A 22,976-nucleotide genomic window follows, 5' to 3' on the forward strand; every position below is an offset into this window, starting at 1 on the left:
ATCTACTCACACCTCTGATACAGATTGTTCTTCACTACCCTTATCTTCTAAATAACACTTCATTAACAATTCAAGTAATATCCAGAAACCATTTTTTAAATCTTGCTGCTTTGTCCCTTAATAAGATCTGCATCTATCTTCTTGCTGAATTAACTCTTTCCTTGTCAAAGAGAAATCCTAACTCTCACAATTAACTTGTTCTTTCAAGACTATTTCAGAAGTACTGGGCAAGTCTCTATCAACTAGATCTTCCTCTGCTCTCATCATTTTCTTAGACAAAGACCTTGTTACAGCACACGCAGGATATATCTCACAATCCTCATTAGGCTGATTTGTTCATCTCAAAACTGACCCAACTTTATCCTCTGCCAAATCATTCCCTAATAACAATGAGACTCCCTGGATGGGTAACTTTGAAATAATTCCTACTACAACAGGTCCTTTAACTAATTCTGAATTCAGGACTATGTTGTGAAAAGATATTGACTCTACCTCACCTCCAACACCTCTAATCAAAGTTGTCTGCCCTGTATCAGTCTTTTGATCAAGAGTTAAAACATCTTCCAACAACAGTGACTGAGCAGCCCCAGTATCTCTAAGAATTTTAACTGGAGCCAGTGGTTCCCCCTCCTTGACTGAAACCAAGCCCTCTGACACAAAGGCTTTAAAAACATCCATAACACCCATACCTTAAATTCAACTTTCTGAATATATGCCTCTGGTAAAACCTCCTTTTCTTGTCTCTTATTCAACACAAAACAACTCGCAATAACATGACCAAGGTTTTTTTACAAAAATGACATACAAATCCAGAAGTTCTGTTCTTTCCCACCTTACCTTCATCTTTTCTCTTAACATTCTCACCAGACTAAATTTCAGTTTTACTGGTCTGCTCCGCATTAACCCTCTGAACAGACTTATTAATGTTTACTGATTCCTTGTAACCAGCCATTTCATTGTCTTGCAGAAGGAACTTTCCCCATCAGTGTTTCCAGATGATAACCTCTTTGTTTCAGGTCACTGCAGAGTTCCTTTTTGTTTTTCTTATTTCAAGTGAAACATTAGTCAGCCAATCCTCTCCTCTTGTATGAAACACAAGGGCTTTGACCAGGCTGAACTAAGCACTCACAACCCATCTTCCAAATGGGCTTTCCAGTTTGTCCGGTTGCAGTCCCATCTGCTGCTGCTGGACTGTTAAACTGCAGAACTGATCTCTCTCTCTCTCTCTCACACACACACACACACACACACACACACACACACACACACACACACACACACACACACACACAGAAAAGCCTCTTTGACTCACTGCTTGCAAAACCACATGACCCTCTTAGAACAGCAACCTGCTCTCAGACAGACTGCAGCTCCAGACCTAATCCTCAGAGTTCTTTCAAAACAACAATCCATTAGTGAAGTCCCTTGGGCACTCCCCAAAGCTTTTGCAAAGGCACTAGGAACCAGCCTGTCTGGCTTGAGCAGAGTTCCAGTATTTTAAATGAGATCTGTTTTGAAGTGTTTGTATGTGACTGTTACAAGTCCATAGGACCCTAAAACCCAGCAGCAATAGATGTGCACCACTACAAAGGGTCAAGTAAACAAGTTTCTTTTAATTATCTTTGAACATGAAAATAGAATCAAACTTTAACTTATCTCTATTGACTCACTTAACCCCATTCTAATGCTAAGTGCACATGTGTGTAATGTATAGCAAAGTTCTTTGTTTCACAGTCCAATCTCACTGGTAGCAGGCAATGCTCATACTGTGCTCAGAAGTTAACATTTATAAAGTTCACCAGGCTTTGGAGCTTAATAGGTAAATGGTTACCACTCAGAAGGGTTTTTTTTTCAGAGAGAGAGTTTTTCTTGTTCCAGGACATCCACAACTGTCTGCTCTGATTCGTTAGTGGACCAATTCTATCCTTCACTCTCCTTTTGCTATTCACATATTTGTAAAAACCCTTTGGATTTACTTTCACCCTGTTCGCTATAGCCACCTCGTACTTTCTTTTCGATATCCTAATTTCTTTCTTAAGCTTCTTTTTACAATCCATGTATTTTCCAAGTATCTCGTCTATACCTTGTTTCCTGTATTTAATGTAGGCCTCCCTTTTATCTCAAACCAAATTTCTAATCTTCCTTGAACTTTTGGCTCTGCCTTTTATCCTAACAGGAACATAAAGATTCTGCACCCTCAAAATCTCATCTTTAAATGTCCTCCAATTCTCCTCTACCTCATTCCCATAAAACAAGTCAGCCCAAACCACTCCCTGCAAATCCCTTCTCATTTCATCAAATTTGGCTCCCCCCCAACTCAAAAACCTTCATCGTCGGATCAGACCTATCCCTTTCCATAATTATATTGAAACTAATGGTACCATGATCACTGAACCCAAAGTGCTCCCCAACACACACCTGTAACCTGCCCTATTTAATTCCCCAACAGTAGATCCAACACTACTCCTTCTCTAGTGGTTACCTCAATGTATTGCTGTAAACAAACTTCCCTGCACACATTTTACAAATTCTTATCCATCCAGAATGTGTTTCCCAATCTATATTAGGAAAATTAAAATCCCCCACTAACACAACCCTGTTCTTATTACAAATCTCAGCTATTTCCTTGCACATTTGCTCCTTTATTTCTTGCTCCCCACTAATACACCCCTATAATTGTAACCTCTCTTTTTCTATTTTTTAATTCCACCCACACTGCCTCCCTTGATGAGCCCTCCAATCTATCTCGCAACAGCACCGCTGTAATATTTACTCTGACAAGTAATGCCACCCCCTCTTTACCCCTCCAATTCTATTACACCTAAAGCAGCAAAATCCTGGAATATTTAGCTGCCAGTCACATCCATCCTGCAACCATATCATCACCACGTCATGCTGCCAAGTGTCTATCCACACCTTCAGCTTGTCCACCTTCCTTACAATACTCCTAGCATTAAAGTAAATGCATTTCAGAGATTTCCCACATCTTTCCCTCTGCTTGTCCCCATTTTTATGGCAACTCTTATTTATTACTATCATTTCCCTCACCACATCACTGCATTGATCATTATCCATCTCGATCACCTATTTTTCCACCCCAACCTTTGTCTACAAGCCTTTTCTATTTGCAGACAAACCTTCTCTTTGCTATTCTCCTTTATATGGACCCCTTCCCCCAACCGTACTAGATTAAAACCTCCTTAGTAGCCCTAACAAATGCCCCTGCCAGGACCCTGGTCCCTCTAGGATTCAGATGCAACCCGTCCATTCGGTACAGGTCCCACCTCCCCCAAAAAAGGTCCCAGTGATCCAAGAATTCAAATTACTGCCCTTTACTCCACCCCTTCTACCACACATTCATCCTCTACCTGATTCTATTCTTGCCCTATCATGTGGCACAGGAAGTAATCCAGAGATGACCCCCCCCCCCCCTTTGTGGTCCTTCTTCTTAGTTCATTACCTAACTCCCTATATTCATTTTTTTTAGGACCACTTCACTCTTCCTCCCTGTGTTGTTGGTACCAACATGTGCCATGACCTCTGACTCATTACCCTCCCCCCTTTAGGATGTCATGGACATGAGAAGTTACATACTGGTCCATCACACTAGGGAGGCAAACCACCATCCAGTTTTCTTTATTGTATCCACAGAATTCCCGATCCGTCCTCCTGACCATCGAATCCCCCACCCAACATTACTCAAGGAGGAGTACCAATTGTTGAGGGCTTCTGTCACTGGGGCCCCCTCTTGTACCTGTCTCTTCCCTTTCCCCCCCTCCTAACTGTAACCCATTGGTCCTTCTCCCATAGCCTTGGTGAGACCACCTGGCTATAGCTCCAGAGTGAGGTAATCAAGCTGCAGCTCCAGTTCCCTAACTGGAGACGCTGCAGCTCAGCACACTTAGTCCAGATGTGGATGTCTAGGAGGCTAGAAGACTCCAGGACCTCCCACATCTGACACTGAGAACAGCAAACTGCTCTCACACTCATCCTTTCTCTCTCTCCCTTGCCTTACAAAGAGAAAAAAAAAGATAATATGTGACAAATATACAGTCTCACCTTAATCCAGAGATGCTGGTCCTCAGCCTCTGCTCACCGAAACCTCTCAAGCCGAAGCCTTGAAGCCCCACTCCTTTACCAGGCCACTCCTTCACTGGCCGCTCCTTTGCCTTACCCTCCTTTCATTGACCCTAGACCAATTAACCCCCTCACTCTCACCTTGCTCCTCCTCAGAATACTGCCCGAGCTCTGATCGTTGCCTCCTCCGACTTGCTGCTTGAACCAACTAGTGGGGAGGGGTTTGCCTATGATGACTTGGACTGTCCTGAACAGTTTTACGCTCAGGGCTATTGGTGTCCCCATAGCATACTGGCCAGCACACTTTCTACCACACATCTGTAGAAATTTGCCAGAGTTTATGGTGACATAACAAACCTCTGCAAATTCCTGAGAAAGTAGAGGTGCTGACATGCTTTCTTCACGATGCCATTGGTGTGTTGGGTCCAGGAAAGATCCTCCAAGATAGTGACTCACAAGAACCTAAATTTTCTGACCCTCTCCACCTCTGACCCTCTGGATCATCCACCTCTGGCTTTGCCTTCCTGAAACCTTGGTTTTTGTGACAAGATTGTTGTTGTATCATTCATCCAAGTTTTCAATCTCTATCTTGTGTGCTGACTCATTATCGTGGTATCGTCAGCAAGTGTGTAGATGGTGTTATTGTTGTACTGAGTCACACAGTCGTAGGTGTAAAGTGAGTAGAGCAGGGGGCTAAGAACACAGCCCTGTGGTGCTCCAGGTACTGATGGAGATTGTGGAGGAGAAGAGAACCTCCCCTTATTCATTGACATTCCAGGGAATAAAGTCCTAACTTGTTTAACCCTTTCCTGAAACTCAGTTCCTGAAGAAACAGTCTTGTAAATCTTCTCTGCACTCATTCAGTCTCAGAGATATAATGCGTAAGGATGACCCCAGGAATGAGGAGCGTTTGTCAGCTCTCGGTCTGCACTTGTTGGAACATAGGACAATGAGGAGGGATCTCAACATCCAAGCCTTATGGGGAGAAGGATGGGCAGTGGGGCTGAGTGGAAAAATGGATGGGCTGAATAGCCTATTTCTGCACCTATGTTTTATGGCCTTAAAACTGCACAGAATATTTCATGTTGAGGCTCACCAATATTTTTTTACAATTTTTAAATTTTTTAAATGTTTCCTACAGTTAGACATACAGCACTGTAACCGGCCAATTTGGCCCTATGTGTCATTGCTGCCCAAATTACACCCCATTAACCTCCACCCCAGCATGTTTTTGAAAGTTGAAAGTCCCCAGGGAAAACCCACACATACATGGGGAGAACTAACAGACAGTTCAGGATTCAAACCCTGATCCCAATTGCTGGCAATGTAAAGGCGTTGCGCTAACCGCTACACCAACAGTGAAGCCCACTTTTTAAACTGCGACAGAGACTTCTGTCCAACTGCGATATGACATAAATGCAACAATCAGGGGCTCCTGTCTACTCTCTATTCTTCTCACTTCTTACCTTTTCATTTTACAACCAGAGTGTTAAATGTTTTGTATCTTTTACTCGTTTGCCTCAAAATGACTACAAAAAGTGGAAAATCCTGGAAAAAAGAAGAAAAAGCAGAGACTGCTAGCCTAACATGAGAGGCTATTTCTGCTCTACTAGATTGACAGAGATAGGTCCTGCCTGCTGACTTCAAAGCTTCTTTTAGCTTGTTAGACATTAAAGTTGATCAAATCCAGTCATTAGTGGAGGAGCACAGGCAGCGTTTGTTATTTTTGGAGCTCGCTTCGGAATACTTAAGCCAATATGTTACTGAATTAGAAGATGTCTCCTCCACCCTATGTGAAAATAGCAAAGTTAACAACTAAAGTTAATGACCTGGAGAGCTGGGGCAGATGGCAAAATCTGTGTATCTTGGGCTCAGCAGAATCTCTCAAAGGAGGGCAACCTACAAAATTCTTCTCCAATTTGTTATGGGGAGGTTTTTCGAAGGAGATGCTCCAATCCCCACTGGAGATTGATAGAGCGCACCGCTCTTTACTACCGAAACTGGCTCTGGGACAGAAACCATGCTTTGTTATCATTTGTTTACATTGCTATCAGATCACACTCTGATCAAAGAGACCCGGCAGAGAGGGAAACTGGAATATCGTGGTCAGCAGATCTGAGTGGTGGAAGATTATACTTCTGAAGTTATGAATCAGCAAACTGAGTACTGGGCATTATACAACTAAGGATTTAAGCCCTCCCTGCTATATCCTGCACAATTTCATAACATACTCTCCAGCAGACACAAGAAGTGGTTGCGTTCAGTCATTGAGGAACAGAGTCATAGAGATGGTCTCCCTTCCACATCATGCACATTGGAAATATCTGCTTGATGATTGAGGCTGCTTGACTATTATTATTTTGAAGCTTTATAGGTTCTGTTGTAGTTTTTAGTGGTGAGGACTGTCTGGTCCTCTCTGTTTTGGTAACACTTTGTGGAGTAAAATACTCAGTTGGGCTGTTTTTTTTTAGGTTTATTTTTTTGCTTTAAATTTTGTGATTTATTCATTTTATTGTGGGAAGAATATTAGGGAAAGAAAGTTTATACTTCATTTTTTAAAATCGCAGTTTATATTTCTATTTCACAATATTCTTTTTAGAATTGCATAAGAAATTCTATAAGTAGTTGATTTTTTTAATACAAGGTTGTATTCCTATCCAAGTTACAAGTTCCTTTTGTAGTGTAGCATTTAGTTTTAATAACAATATCAGAGCCAAAATGTTATTAACCACAATTTCAGCACGGAAACAGGCCAATTTGGCCCTTCTAGTCCGCAATGATCTAACCTCACCTCTTTTATTTTTTAATTCCACCCACACTGCCTCCCCTGATGAGCCCTCCAATCTATCACACCTCAGTACTGCTGTAATATCCTCCTTGATAAGTAATGCCGACCCCCTCCCCTTACCCCTCCAATTCTATCACACCTAAAGCAGCAAAATCCCAGAATATTTAGCTGACAGTCACAACCCTCCTGCAACGTCTCACTAATCGCCACCACGTCATACTGCCAAGTGTCTATCCAGACCTTCAGCTCGTCCATCTTCCTTGCATTGAAGTAAATCCATCTCAGAGACTTCTCTTCTGCCTATCCCCCTCTCTGCCATCTACACTATTATTTGTTACCATCCTCCCTTTCCCATGATAGCATCTATCCCTTTCCTCCTCAATCAACTGCTGTTCCACCCCCAGATTTTGTGAATAAGCCTTTTCCCTTCACCTACAAAACCTCTCTCTGCTGTCCTCCCTTATCTGAACCCCTTCCCCCAACCATACTAGTTTAAAGCCTTCCTGGTAGCCCTAGCAAATTTCTCCGCCAGGAGACTGGTCCCTCTGAGTCAAATGTAACCCATCCTTACGGTACAGGTCCCACCTACTCCAAAATAGGTCCCAGTGATCCAAGAATCCCTGCCCCTTACTCCACCCCTTTAGCCACGCATTCATCCTCCACCTGATTCTATTCTTGCCCTCAATATCGCATGGCACAGGAAGTAATCCAGAGATGATCCCTTTTGTGGTCCTTCTTTTTAGTTAATTACCTAACTCCCTATATTAATTCTTTATGACCACTTCCTCCTTCCTCCAAATGTAATTTGTACCAACATGTACCACGTTCATTACCCTCCCCTTTTAGGATGTCTTGGATATGCGTAGTTACATCCTAGACCCTGGCACCAGGGAGGCAAACTACCATCTGGTTTCCTCTATTGTATCCACAAAAACCCCTATCAGTCCTCCTGACCATCAAATCCCCTATAACTATTGCCCTCCTCTTCCTTTCCCTACCCATCTGGGCTATAGAGGCTGACCCTGCGCCAGAGGTACAGCTATCACTTCCTCCCTTAGCCTGACTGTCCCCCCCCCCCCCACCCCCCCCAGTAGTACTCAAGGAGGAGTACCGATTGCTGAGAACTACAGGTGCTGTCTCCTGGACCTGACCCTTCCCTTTCCCCCTCCTAACAGTAACCCATCACCCCTCTCCCTGACCAGAATGAGGACATCGAGCTGTAGCTCCAGTTCCCTGACTCGGTCCCTAAGATGTTGCAGCTCAGCACACCTAGTGCAGATGTGGATGTCAGGGAGGCTAGAAAACTCCAGGACTTCCCACATCTGACACTGAGCAGCAACTGTTTCAATCTAGAAAAGATTTGTGATTCTGTTAGTAACTTAGACATAAGGTTTCAAAATTTACGGGGATCTTTCAGAACCTCTAGAGTTAGTATAAAACCTGTCTTTATTTTATTACTCCAATTCTAAAACGTTGGCAGAAGTCTCCTGGATCAGGCTCAAGAGATGGGGAGAAAAATTAAAATAATATTCAGGATAAAATTGTAAGACATTCTGTTACCTTGTAGATGACCTCTGTAAATTAGACAACTTTGTTGATTTCCTTACATTCAACATCTCTGTTGTGTATTTGACAAATTTTCAGTATATATTGTTTACTTATATGTAACTCAATAAAAATATTTAGAAAAGACAAATTTAGTCATACTGCACTGTAATAGGCTATTTTGACCAATGAGTCCTTGCTGCCCAATTTACACCCCATTAGATTACACTCCGATCATCCAGATACATTTTTGAAGGACTTCACAATAACATACAAACTTATGAAATCCAATATGCCAAATGTTTATGACCATATATACCTGTGACACCACTATCTTGTGAATTATGTTGGTCCTTCGGAGATCGGGAAAGTGAACGGCAGATAGAATACAGTGTCGAGAAATGTATGATCAGGCACGTTGTTTAAAGGAATGAAGATGTAGAATATTTACTAAATGGGCAATGAGTTCAGAAGTCAGAGACGTAGAGGGACTGGGGAGTCCTTGTACAAGATTCCCTAAATGTTCTTGACCTGCATTTAGGAGAATGAGGAGGAACTCATTAAAACATGTTGAAAGGTGTGAACAGAGTAGATATAGAAAGATAATTTCCTATGGTGGGAGAGTCTAGGACAAGAAGGAAAAATGTCAGGATTGAAAGATGTTTGCTTAGAACAGAGATGCAGAGGAATTTCTTAGCTGGAAGGTGGTGAATTAGTGGAATTTGTTGCTGTAATGGAGGATTAAAACCATGTACCCAGATGCTTTTTTGCTTATGTGGAACTGACGACACTGGGTCCACATGCAGGTCACCTTACTTTCAGAACTAGCAGATGTAATTAAACTCAGCCATGGGGACTTATCTGAAGATACACTTTGAAATGGAATTCCACTGTGAGGCCCAGGGAAAGCAGTTGTCAAATGCAACACTCTGAAATTGCCGAATTGGTCACAACCTGTCTTGCTCGAGAAGTTTTAATAAGTCTTTGTATCTACGAGATAAACCAGAAAATCATAACATCCTGGTTCCATAATAATTAATCTTCTAAATTGTAGAATGTAATGTTCAGTTTTGATTTTGACTGACAAATATTAGAAGGAGTAGGCGCATGATTAATTGTTTTTGGGGAATATAAGCCTGTGGTCCTGCTGCTGAAGTTTAGACTCTCCAAGGGGTGGGAACACCCCTTGTCAAGAAGGAAGAACAGCCAGAGTCCGAGCAACGTCCCGGTCGGGGGAGGTGGAGAAGCTGCTACCAGCGCCCTGACAACCTACTACAAGTGTGCAGTTGTTGCCTCGCTTCGGCAGTTGGGACCAGTCCAAGCGTTGATAAGTATAGTTGGGAAGGGCTTGCATATTGTAGTGTGAAATCAGTTTTGAATTAGTAATAAACATTTGTATAAACTGAACTGCTCTCGGTGTGTGTGTCTATTTTCTTTCGGTAGCTCAAACACTGTGACCAATCTAAAATGAACAAAATGAGAGCTATAAGTTTACCCAAGACAATTATGAAGGCCAGGTCATTGGGTGTATTTAATAGGTTTTTGATTAGCCAGGCCATCAAAGGCTGGGCAGGGGAGTTAAGTGGCAAGATGGTTCAGTTCATATCTGAATGGCAGGGCAGACTCAATGGGATGAATAGTCTATTTATACACCAATGTCATTTAATATTTAAAAAAATTAAATTTAGACAATCAGCATGGAAACAGGTCATTTCAGCCCACGAGTCCACACCGCCCAATTACACCTCATAAATCTACTTCCCCAATGTAGTGATATGGTTGTGTGTATAGGCTGGCCCCCCCCCCCTCCTTTTGACATCCTCTCCTAGACTCCTCCCTGGTCTCCTCCCATGTGACCCAATCTATAAAGGTCAAGTCCCCTCTCCCTCTCCTCATTTTCCCTAGCCTTGACCCGGGCCAAAGTCCCTGGTTCATTGGTACTCTTCGAACAGTGGGTGAACTGTTTTAATAATTTCCTTGATGGTGCTGCTGAAGTGGTCGATTGCGATGAAATTCCTACAGGTTGAAGGTCCTACAGGCATGAGTTGGCCAGAGGACCTTCCTTGCCATCCAAGGCACCGTGACCTATGTCGAGGCAATGGCTGAGCTGCTGGCGCTGTACAAGCCAAAGGTGAACGAAGTCTACTCCCAATACCTGCTGGCGTCCTGAAAACAGCCTGGTGAGTCCACTGAAGAGTTCGTCCAATCCTTGGTCACGCTGGGAAAAGACTGTTTGGGGAACCCCACGGCCATGATATAATTGACCCAGTGCATGGAAGATCTGGTCTGAGACTCTTGTGTGTCAGGACTGAGGTCGGATTATATCCAACAACGTCTCCTTGAGGATCAATTCCCGCTAAAAAAAGGTAATCCGCCTGATCAGAACTCTAGACTCTGCCCAGCGCCACATGGTGTCGATCGCGGGGAGAAGTGGGCCTCCCATGTATGTTCCACTATGGCTAGGCACTCAAGATGCCAATGCCCTGCGAGAGGAGCTACATGCTCGGGCTGCGGGAAGAAAGGCCATTATCAGAAAGTCTGCAGGTCCGGACTCCTGTCCAGGAGCAACTTACGGTACGGACCGTGTGTGCAGTAAGGGGGTGCCATCTTATCTGCTACCGCTCTCAAACCTCTACACTGTAGCCTACCACACCGATGATGTCACTTCCTCCTTCTTCTCTGACGAGGGCAGTGTGGTCAACATGGAGGTCTTGGACGGGCCTGCCCACTAATGACAATGCCAGTGGTAACCCTGAATCAAGGCAGCCCTCACCCGGTCTCGAACTCCATGATGCAGATCGAGGTGAATAGGCATAAGACAAACTGCCTTTACGATAGCGGCAGTACCGAAAGTTTTGACCATCCTGACGTGGTTTGCGGACTCTCTCTTCCTGTCAGGCTGATGACCGGATCGGTATCAATGGCAGCGAAGGACCAACAGACTTGAATCCGGGAGTACTCTAACAATGGGGGGAGGGGGGTGTTACAATGATTTTGTATTGTTGATTATGCCCCACCTCTGCGCGCCGATCCTCCTGGGCCTCGACTTCCAGAGTCAGTTCAGGAGTGTGACGAGGGCGTTCAGGGGTCCCCAACCGCCACTGACCGTTCACAACCCTCAGCTCTTGGACTCCCACCCCCAACCAAGCACCCAGTCTCTGGCACTGTCCTGTAGTCTTACCACCTTATGGGTGGCCCCTCTGTCACTATTCACAAACCAAGAGTAGGTGCGACAGTACAGAGGATATGCAGTTTATCTAGGCTGGAATTCAGCGACTTCTGGCGGAGGGGATCATCGCCCCTAACTCCAGTCCCTGGAGGGTGCAGGTCCTCGTGGTCAGAAAGGGTGGGCAAGCCCCTGATGGTGATCAACTATAGTCAAACCATCAACCGTTTCACCCAGTTGGACGCGTAACCGCTACCCCGTATAGCTGACTTGGTCAATAAGACAGGGCGATATAGAGTCTTTTCGACCACTGACTTCGTCGGCTTACCACCAACTCCCCCTACGTCCGAGGGATCAAATCTACACAGGATTAGAGGCCAACGGCAAACTTTTGCACTTCCTGCAAGTGCCTTTTTTGTGTGACTAATGGTGTCTCTGCTTTTCAGAAGGTTATGGACTTGATGGTGGAGGAGCACAAGCTTACGGCAACATTCCCATATCTCAACAATGTCACCATCTGTGGCCACGACCAGGAGGACCACGATGCAAACCTTCTTGCATATGGCCAAGTCCCTCAACTTGACGTACAATAAGGACAATACAGATCACTTGGCCCTTCTCGGATGCATCATGGCACATGGTGTCCTTGCCCCAGACCCTGACTGCATGCGACCACTAATGGAGCTCCCTGTCCCTACTACGCACAATGGTTACCAATTATGCCGATAAAGCCCACCCCCTGATTAGGTCCAAAACCTTCCTTTTACCGCCAGAAGCCCAGACTGCGTTTCACCAGATCTGAGGAGACATCGCAAAGGCCACGATGCTTGCCGTGGATGAATCCCTCCCATTCCATGTGGAAAGCAATGCTTCCGACTTCGCACTGGCTGCCACACTTAACCAGGCAGGCAGGCTGGTAGTATTTTTCTACCGCACTCTGCACAGTCCCAAAGTACGGTACTCCTCTGTTGAGAAGGAGGCACAAGTGATCGTTGAGGTGGCATGCCACTGGCAGAATTACCTGGCCAGTAAGAGGTTTACCCTGCTGACTGACCAGAGGGCAGTGGTCTTCATGTTCAATATGAAACAGTGGGGTAAAATCAAAAATGACAAGATTCTGAGGTGGAGGATCGAGTTATCCACCTATTATTACAACATCTTGTATTGAACGGGTAACCCAATGATCCCCCAGATGCCTTATCCCGGGGGACATGTGCTAGTGCGCATCTTGACCATCTCCAGGCCCTGTACGATTATCTCTGCCACCCCAGAATCACGAAACTGTACAATTTAGTTAAGACACAAATCTCCCATACTCCATTGAGGGCATCTGGTCATGACCAGACGCTGCCAGATCTGTGTTGTGTGTAAGCCAATTCTACCGGCCAGAAAAGGCACACCTCATTAAGGCCACACGCCCCTTAGAATGACTCAGTGTCGATTTCAAGGTCCCCCCTCCCAACCTCCAATAGGAATGCCTACTTCCTGACAGTGGTGGACGAATTCTTCAGGTTCCCCTTTGCTATTCCCTGCCCAGATATGACCGTGATGATGGTTATTAAGGTGCTGCGCAACATATTCACCCTGTTCAGGTACCCCGACTACATTCACAGCGACCTGGGGTCCTCATTCATGAGTGAGGAGCTGCAACAGTACTTCCTAGCCAGAGGCATAGCCACCAGCAGGACCACCAGCTATAACCCCAGGGGTAATGGCCAGGTGGAAAGGGTGAATGCCACTGTCTGGAAGGCAGTGCTCCTGGCCCTCAGGTGAACTGCTAGTGTCCTGCTGGCAGGATGTTTTGCCTGAAGTGCTCCATGCCATCTAGTCATTGCTATGCACCCCTATTAACACCACCCTGCATGAATGCCTCACGGAAGCACGTCAGGAGCCATATGACCCACTGGTGGAAACGGTGCACCTCATACACGGCAACCCCCAGTACGCGTTTGTGAGCACTGGAGCACAACCCTGAAGTCTGGTCACCTGCCTCACTGCCAGATGTCTAGGAACCTACCTCCATGAGGCAGCGGACCCCCCATCTCCCCGGGAGTCCCCTGCCAGCACCCCGACCCCAACGGCTCCTGCCTCAGACTCTCCCCTGATGGCCTCTTCTCTGGAGGAGCAACGCATGGACACGCTGTCCCCATGGTAGTTTGGCAGAAGGAGGAAGTTCCCCGTGCGATTAAACCTCTAGTCGGAGGGAGCATCCAACTTTTCCGTCCATTTCTTTTCTCTTCCCCCCCTCCCCCACCCCGGTCCTCTGTTTGTTCCCAGTGGTTTCAATTTAAAAAGAGGGGGTGAATGTAGTGATATGGTTGTGTGTACAGGCTGGCCCGCCCTCCTGAAGACATCCTCTCCTAGACTCCTCCCTGGTCTCCTCCTATGTGACCCAGCCCATAAATGTCGAGTCCCTTCTCCCTCTCCTCATTTTCCCTAGCCTTGACCCGAGCCAGAAGTCTCTTGTATAATAAAGCCCATCGTTCCCCTCAGTCTTTGTCTCCATGGTTATTGGGGCAACTGGTAGTGCCCAACACCCAGTACGTGTCGAACAGTGGAAACCGGAGCCCACAGGGAAAACCCACACAGCTGTGACGAGGATGTACAAACTCCTGATAGACAGTGTGGGATCAAACCCCAGTCCTGATTGCTGTCACTGTAACAGCGTTGTGTTAACTGCTACACCAAATATGCCACTTTTTTAAAAAAAAACTTAAATTTAGAAATACACATGGTAACAGGCCACATGCTCAAACTTGCAGGTAGACTCAGTAGAAAGGTTGGCATTCATTACAAGATCAGTAGTATCTAAAAGCAGAGATGTGATATATTAGTCAGACAATACTTAGTGAATTGTGAACAGTTATGGGCTTCCTATCTAAGGAACAATGTGTGGTCATTGAAAAGAGTCCACAGGTTGATGTAGAATGTTCACTTGATAAAAATGGGTGTATACTTGCTGGAGTTTAGAGGAATGAGTAGGAGAGTAGGGGGTTAATCTGATTAAAACCTTTTGAATATTGAAAGAAAGGTCTGAATAAAGGGGATGTAGAAAGCATGTTTCCTATGGTGGTGGGAGGGGTGTCTGGAACCAGAGGACACAGCTTTAGAATACAAAAATGTATCCTTAGTGAAGAGAAGTCAATGTCAAAGTAAAGACAGAAGAAAGGCATACCAAACAGCAAACATTTGTGGAACTAAGGTCATTAGAAAAGAAAAGATGACCTTTGAAAAGACGCTTGCAAATAACATCAAAAACGATATTAATTTTTTTTTCAGTATATCAAGAGTAAAAAAAGAGGCAAGAGTAGATATAGGACCGAAAGAAAATTACACTGGAGAAATTATAATGGCAAATAAAGAGATGGCAAAGGAACTGAAGGAGTATTTTGTATAATTCACATGGGAGATATAATGGAGGGTTAAAACCATGTGCTCAGATGCTTCCTTGCTTGTGTGAAACTGACAACACTGGGGCCACACTCAGGTCACTTTACTTTCAGAATTAGCAGATGTAATTAAACTCAACCATGGGGATTTATCTGAAGATACACTTTGAAATGGAATTCCACTGTGAGGCCCAGGGAAAGCAGTTGTCAAATACGACACTCTGAAATTGACGTATTGGTCGCAACCTGTCTTGCTCAAGAAGTTTTAATGAGTCCTTGTATCTACGAGATAAACCAGGAAATCATAGCATCCTGGTTCAATCTTCAAAATTGTAGAATAGTATGCTCAGCTTTGATTTTGACTGACAAATGTTAGAGGGAGTGGGTGCATGATTAATTGTTTTTGGGGTATAAAAGTCTGTGGTCCTGCTGCTGAAGTTCAGACCCTCTGAGGGATGGGAATATCCCTTGTCAAGAAGGAAGAACAGCTAGAGTCCGAGCAACGTCCCAGTCGGGGGAGGTGAAGGAGCTGCTACCGGCGCCCCAGCAGCCTACTACAAGTGTGCCGTAATTGCCTCGCTTCAGCAGTTGGGACCAGTCCAGGCGTTGTTAAGTATGATTAGGCAGAGCTTGCATATTGTAGTTTGAAACCTGCTTTATATTTGTAATAAACATTTGTGTAGACTGAACTGCTCTCGGTGTGTGTCTCTATTTTCTTTCGGTAGCTCAAACACTGTGACCAATCTAAAACGAACAAAGTGAGAGGTACAAGTTTACCCAAGACAGGAGACTAGCATGCACTATCACCAGAGAGAAGGTGCTTGTTTGGAAAGCTGAAATGTCTAAGGGTAGATAAGTCTCCTGGATCCAATGGAATGCACCCTTAGGTTTGGAAAGAAATAGCTGTAGAGGTCGTGGAGGCACTAGTAATGATCTTCCAAGAATTAATAGATTCTGGCATGGTTCTGGAGGATTGGGAAAGTGCAAAGGTCACTCAGCTATTTAAAAGAGAGGGAGGGAGCAGAAAAGAAATTTCAATGTCAGCCTAATATTGGGGGTTATGAAGTTGTTAATTGTCAAGAATGAAGTTATGGAGAACCCGGAGGAGCATGACAAGATAGGGCCAAGTCAGCATCATTTCCTTAAGGGAAAATCTTGCCTGGCAAACCTACTGCGTTTTTTTTTCCAGGAAATCACTAACTGGCTGGACATAGGATGTTGTTTATTGAGACCTTCATAAGGCCTTTGACAAAGTGCCACACACGAGGCTGCTTCACAAAATGAGAGCCCATGGAATGGCAGGAAAGATGTATTTGTAGCATATGTAGAGTATTGGCTGATCAGCAGGATAATGTGATCAGTGGGAATAAAAGGAAGGCGACAGGGGAGTGGGGCTGAGTGGGAGCATGGATCCACTTATGATGGAATGGCAGAATGGATTCAATGGCCCGAATAGGCTCCATGGTCTAAGATGAAGAGAGAGTGATGAATTTGTGGAACTCATTGCCATCAATGGGTGTGGAGGCCAAATCATCAGGAATACAGAAGTAAGTAGGTTCTTGATTAGCAGGGATTTAAGCTTACAAAGTGAAGGCAGGAAAATAGGGTTTAAAATTATAGTAAATCAGCCATGATGATATGGGTGGGGCAGACTCAATGGGCTAAATGGCCTAATTCCATTCCAGTGTCTGATCATATGGGTGTATTTGGGCGCCGTAGGTTTGTGGGTCAGAAGGGCCTGTTGCCATGCTGTTATCTATAAATCAACATACAGAGATTTAATGCTGTCAAGTTATGCAAATACTGGCCAGACCAACCTGGTAGTTCCGTTCCCACAAATACTGAAGTGTTATTTCCTCAACAAGATTGACTCTACAGAGTCGGGAGCCAAATATCTTACTCAGCATCTGAATGAGGTATTGATGATTTGAATCTTGCATTGCATAATGGTGATTGAAATCCAGAAAGATCACCTCCTTGCTGTGAGATTTCAAAAAATTGTTAATTTCTATCAATCCATCGTAAACCTTGTTACCAAACAACCCGTGGATGAAATAAAGCTCATCTCCTTCTCCAGGTTTTGTGGAGACTCGAAGGTCAAAGTAGCGTATGCCCGCTTCCAGCTGCTCGCTGAATGTTAAGCTTTGCGTCACTGACCATTTCTTCATCATTTTCTTCCAGAGGGAGCGGAAGATTCCGGCCAGGTGTCTGACCACGACTGGTTGATCCAGACCAACTGGGGATTTCTCATCAATCCAAAAGCTGAAGGAGTCATGAGATCCTGAAAAGAAAATGAAGGCAATGCATTCAATTTGTTTACTTTTCACCCTCGAAATACAACGACAATATACATTGACTTCTATTTTCTCAGTAAAGGCCAAACTCAGCAGGGTTGTCAAAGGCAGGTTACAGTCAGCGCCTTGTGGAAGAATGGTCAACAGACTCCGCTGTGTCAGAGTAACAACTCCTTTAGTGTTATGAGTGGAGCTAAGGAACGGGAAAGGTGTGAGCACACTAATAGACTGTATTATATTCTGCCCAATAGTTAACGAGAGAATTAGAGGGATAAATCTGTTGGAGATAGCAGGCCATTGTAAGAAACAGAAAGTTGTGGTTGTTGGAGATTTTAACTTTCCGCATATTGAATGGGACTTTCGTATTGTAAAAGAACTGGATGGGTTGGAGTTTGCAAAATCTAGGTCCTGGATGGACACCGCATCTTCCTGCCCATCAGTGCCTGGTGTCGGGTGAGAGGAGGAGGAGCCAGGAGACAGCATCAGAGAGGTGATAGAATAAATAGCTAGACTTACCGGGGCTCGGACTTAGAAAGTTCGGACTCGGGGTCGGAGGAGGCAAGGAGTTAATTGGGGTTAATTGGTAAGGGCTAATAAAAGGGGTAAAAAGGGAGGGAGTGGCCAGCGAGGACCGGCACAGTGAGTGAGTGGCCCAGTGAAGGAATGGGGACTTGGGACTTTGGCTTGAGGGACTTCGGCAAGCAGGGGCTGAGAAGGAGCTCCTTGTGTGGTAAGGTATCTTTGTAACAACATATTATAGTAAGAAAGGAGGAAATGGAGTCAGTTGGGGTAGTTAAGTGCTCCAGTTGTGGCATGTGGGAAATCAGAGACAGCACAGCTGTTTCTGATGACTACACCTGCAAAAGGTGCATACAATTGCATATAATGAGTGACCGCGTTAGGGAGCTTGAGCTGCAGTTGGATGAACTGAGGATCATAAGGGAAGCAGAGGCAGTGATAGAGAGGAGTTACAGGGAGACAGTCACCCTTAGAAGGCAGGAGTCAGGGAATTGGGTGACTGTGAGGAAAGGAGGGAGAGTGCCTGTGCAGAGTATCCCTGTGGAAGTGCCACTCAGCAACATGTATTCGGCATTGGATACAGCTGGGGGGAACAGCCTAATGGGGACGAGTCGTGGGGGCCAGATCTCTGGCACAGGGGCTGCCCCTGAGGTTCAGAAGGGAAGAAGGGATAAGAACAGGTAGTTGGGGACTCATTAGTCAGAGGGACAGATAGAAGGTTTGTGGGACGAGATCAGGGATCCAGGTTGGTCTGTTGCCTCCCTGGTGCCAGGGTCAGGGATATCTCTGATCGAGTTCATGGCATTCTGCAAGGGGAAGGAGAACAGCCAGAAGTCGTGGTCCATGTGGGGACCAATGACTTAGTTAGAAGTGGGGATGAGGTCCTGAAACAGGATTATGTGGAATTAGGTAGGAAGTTAAAAAACAGGACCTCCAAGGTAGTAATCTCTGGATTGCTGCCGGTGCCATGTGCTAGTGAGGGTAGAAATAGGAGGATGTGGAGGATGAATGCGTGGCTAAAGAGATGGTGCAGGGGGCAAGGGATAAGATTTCTGGATCATTGGGATCTCTTCTGGGGAAGGTCGGACCTGTACAAAAGGGACGGACTCCACTTGAACCGGAGGGGGATCAATGTGCTGGCAAGCAGATTTGCTCGAGCTGTGGGGGAAGGTTTAAACTAGTTTGGCAGGGGGATGGGGATCAGAGTGTGAGAGCAGTCTCAAGGGAGCATGGCCACCTAGATAAGAATAATAACAATAAAATAGGTAGGATGGAGATTAGGGTAAAAGGTAGAAAAGAGAATATATGTGGGGGTCATTCTCTGAAATGCATATATTTTAATGCAAGAAGCATAGTGAATAAGGTAGATGTGCTTAGAGCATGGACAGATACTAGGGGTCATGATATTGTGGCAATTAGTGAGACCTGGCTACAGGAGGGGCAGGACTGACAACTTAATATTCCAGGATACATTTGTTTTAGATGTGATAGATCAGGGGGTATAAAAGGGGGAGGAGTTGCTCTGCTTGTTAAGGAGGACATTACTGCCGTGAGGTGGCAGGATGGTCTGGAGGGATCATCCAGTGCGGCTGTTTGGGTGGAATTGAGGGGTGAAAGAGGCATGAGGGTGCTAATAGGGGTGTATTATAGACCGCCAAATGGGCCAAGAGAATTAGAGGAAAAAATTTGTAGGGAGATAACGTGTATGTGTGAGAATCATAAGGTAGTGATCATGGGAGATTTTAATTTCTCTCACATTGATTGGGATACCCACACAGTTAGAGGGCTGGATGGGCTAGAGTTCGTTAAATGTGTTCAAGATTGTTTTCTAAATCAATTAGTAGAAGAACCGACTCAAGACGGTGTAATACTGGATCTCCTGTTAGGGAACGAGCTAGGTCAGGTATGGGACATTAATGTTGGAGAACAACTTGGGTCTAGAGATCATAACTCTGTTAGTTTTCGGTTAGTTTTAGGGAAGAGCAAAGAGGGGCCTAAAGTTAAGGTTCTGGATTGGAAAAGAGCAAATTTCGAAGGAATAAGAAGGGATTTGGGGAATATTGAGTGGGACAGGATATTTTCAGGTAAGGATGTAAATGAAAAATGGAGAATATTCAAAAAAGAAATTTTGAGGGTACAGAGCAGATATGTCCCAGTGAGCATCAAAGGAAAGGCTGGAAGTCACAGGGAGGCTTGGTTTTTGTGGAATATTGAAAATTTGGTTAGGAGAAAAAGGGAGGTGTACAAGAGGTATAAAGAGCAGGGAGCTGAGAATTTGAAGGAGGACTACAAGCAGTGTAGAAGGAATCTTAATAAAGAAATTAGAAAGGCCAAAAAAAGGCACGAAGAGGCTTTGGCAGACAGAGTAAAAATAAATCCAAAGGGTTTCTATAGGTACATTAAAAGTAAAAGATTAGTGAGGGATAAAATTGGACCCCTTGTAGATAGCGAGGGTAGGCTGAGTGAGAAGTCAGAGGAAATGGGGGAAATTTTGAATGATTTCTTTGCCTCGGTATTCACTAGGGAAAAAATATTGAACCAGTTGAAGTAAAGAAAAATAGTGGGGAGGTCATGAAGCATATAAGGATAATTGAGGAGGTAATGATGGCTATGTTGAAAAAGATAAAGGTGGATAAATCTCCGGGACCGGACAAAATATTCCCAAGGACACTCGGGCAGGCTTGTGGACAGATAGTGGGGCCATTAACAGAGATATTTAGGATGTCACTGGCCACGGGGGTAGTGGCAAAGGATTAGAGGGTTCCGCATGTCCAAATGTAAACCTGGGAATTATAGGCCCGTGAGTCTGATGTCTGTGGTGGGCAAGTTGATGGAAAGTGTTCTGAGGGATGGTATTTACAAATATTTGGAGGTACAGGGATTGATAGGGAGTAATCAACATGGTTTTGTCAGGGGTAGATCATGCTTGACAAACCTGATTGAGTTTTTCAAGGGGATTACAAAAAAGGTTGATGAAGGGAAAGCTGTGGATGTTGTCTATTTAGACTTTAGTAAAGCTTTTGACAAAGTTCCCCACAAGAGGTTAGGAAAAAAGGTGGAGGCATTAGGTATAAATAAGGTGGTAGTGAAATGGATTCAGCAATGGTTGGATGGGAGGTGTCAGAGAGTAGTGGTAGAAAATTGTTTATCCAATTGGAGGCCGGTGACTAGTGGAGTTCCTCAGGGATCGGTCCTGGGTCCACTATTATTTGTTATATATATTAACGATCTGGATGTAGGTGTGGAGAATTGGATAAGCAAGTTTGTGGATGACACAAAGATTGGTGGTGTTGTGGACAGTGAGGTAGATTACCGTAGATTAAAAGGTGATTTAGGAAGGCTGGAGGTGTGGGCTGAGAAATGGCTGATGGAATTTAATACAGATAAATGTGAGGTGCTACATTTTGGAAAGGCAAATTTAAAAAGGTTATATACATTGAATGGTAGACAATTGAGGAGCGCAGAGCAACAAAGGGATTTAGGAGTTATGGTAAATAGTACCCTCAAGGCTGATACTCAGGTAGATGGTGTGGTGAAGAAGACATTTGGAATGTTGGCCTTCATAAATCGGAGTATTGAATTCAAGAGTAGGGAGGTTATGATGAAATTGTACAAGGCATTGGTGAGGCCAAATTTGGAGTACTGTGTACAGTTTTGGTCACCAAATTATAGGAAAGATATAAACAAAATAGAGAAAGTGCAGAGAAGGTTCACGAGAATGTTGACAGGATTTCAAGGTTTGAGTTACAGGGAAAGGTTGTGCAGTCTAGGGCTTTTTTTCTCTGGAGCATAGAAGATTGAGGGGGGACTTGATAGAGGTGTTTAAGATTTTAAAAGGGACAGACATAGTAAATGTGGATAGGCTTTTTCAATTAAGAGTGGGGGAGATTTAAACTAGAGGGCGTGGTTTAAGATTGAAGGAGGAGAATTATAAGGGGAACATGAGGGGAAATTTCTTTACGCAAAGGGTGGTAGGGATGTGGAATGAGCTTCCGGCAGATGTGGTTGAGGCGGGATCATTGGTTACATTTAAGGATAGACTGGATAGATACATGGAGAGGAGAGGACTGGAGGGGTATGGACTGGGTGCTGGTCAGTGGGACTAGGAGGGTGGGGATTTGTTACGGCATGGACTAATAAGGCCGAACTGGCCTGTTCTATGCTGTAAGTGGTTATATGGTTACATGGTTATATCCAGGGTCTGTAAATGGGTTTACCGGGCATTTTCTAAATCAATTTGCAGAGGTACCAACAAGAGAGAATGCAAATACGTGATCTCCTATTGGGGAACAAAGCAGGTCAGCTGGCAGAAGTGTGTGAAGGTGAGCAATTTGGGTTCAGTGACCATAATGTCATTAGTTTCAAGTTAATTGTGGAGAAGGATAGGTCTGGTCCTCAAGTTGAGGTTGTAAATTGGAGAATGATCAATTTTTTGGAAATGAGCGATTATCTTGGTAGAGTGATTTGAAATAAGCAGTTTTCTTGCAAGGATGTGGCTAGCAAGTGGAAGGCCCTCAAAGACAAAATGTTGAGGGTGCAGAGTTTGCATGTTCCTTCCAGGATTAAAGGCAAAGTTAGCAGGCATATGGAACTTTGGTTTTCACGGGATATTGGTGATAAGAGGAAGAGAGCAGTATATAACTAGTAGAGGCAACAAGGAGCAAATGAGGTACTTGCAGAGTATGGAAAATGTAAGAGAATACTGAAGAAGGAAATCAGGAAGGCAAAAAGAAGGCATGAGAGGAATTTGGCAGATAATGTGAAGGTAAATCCAAAGGGTTTCTACAAGTATATTAAGAGTAAGAAGATAACAAGGGATAAAATTGATCCCCTAGAGCAGGGGTGTTAAACTCAAATTCACAGAGGGCCAAAATTAACAACTTGGATTAAGTCGTGGGCCAAACTAAATATTTATTGAAAAATTTCAACAACATCTGCATGTTTTCTCTTCTTTCAATATATGTAATGTTAAACTTTTTCTTATAAAAATAAATGTTTAATAATAGTTTTGGTTAAACTCTTTCTAGAAGAAGCATTAACAAATGAGAAATAAAATATTCAATAAATAATATTTCTCTATAGCCTTTAAGCTCCTTTTAAATGTATTTTTTTCATTAGCCAACAAGTCAAAAAAATAACAACTTGCTTCAATGAAAATCCAATCTTTCAACTATGAACAGTCCAAAGTTAACCAAAGA

The 22,976-nt window shown here is 44.2% G+C and overlaps 1 protein-coding gene across 1 annotated transcript in view; it reads right to left on the reverse strand.

The window, feature by feature from the left end:
- Nucleotides 1-22,976, reverse strand: part of LOC138740004 (PI-PLC X domain-containing protein 2-like) — a 70,628-nt gene that overhangs the window by 31,241 nt on the left and 16,411 nt on the right. Inside the window, exon 3 of the mRNA XM_069892456.1 lies at nt 16,783-17,246. Within this exon, the coding sequence (XP_069748557.1) occupies nt 16,783-17,246 (464 nt within the window). The remainder of the gene's footprint in view (nt 1-16,782; nt 17,247-22,976) is intronic.

Source organism: Narcine bancroftii, chromosome 7, assembly GCF_036971445.1.
Source record: "Narcine bancroftii isolate sNarBan1 chromosome 7, sNarBan1.hap1, whole genome shotgun sequence".
NCBI lineage: Eukaryota > Metazoa > Chordata > Chondrichthyes > Torpediniformes > Narcinidae > Narcine > Narcine bancroftii.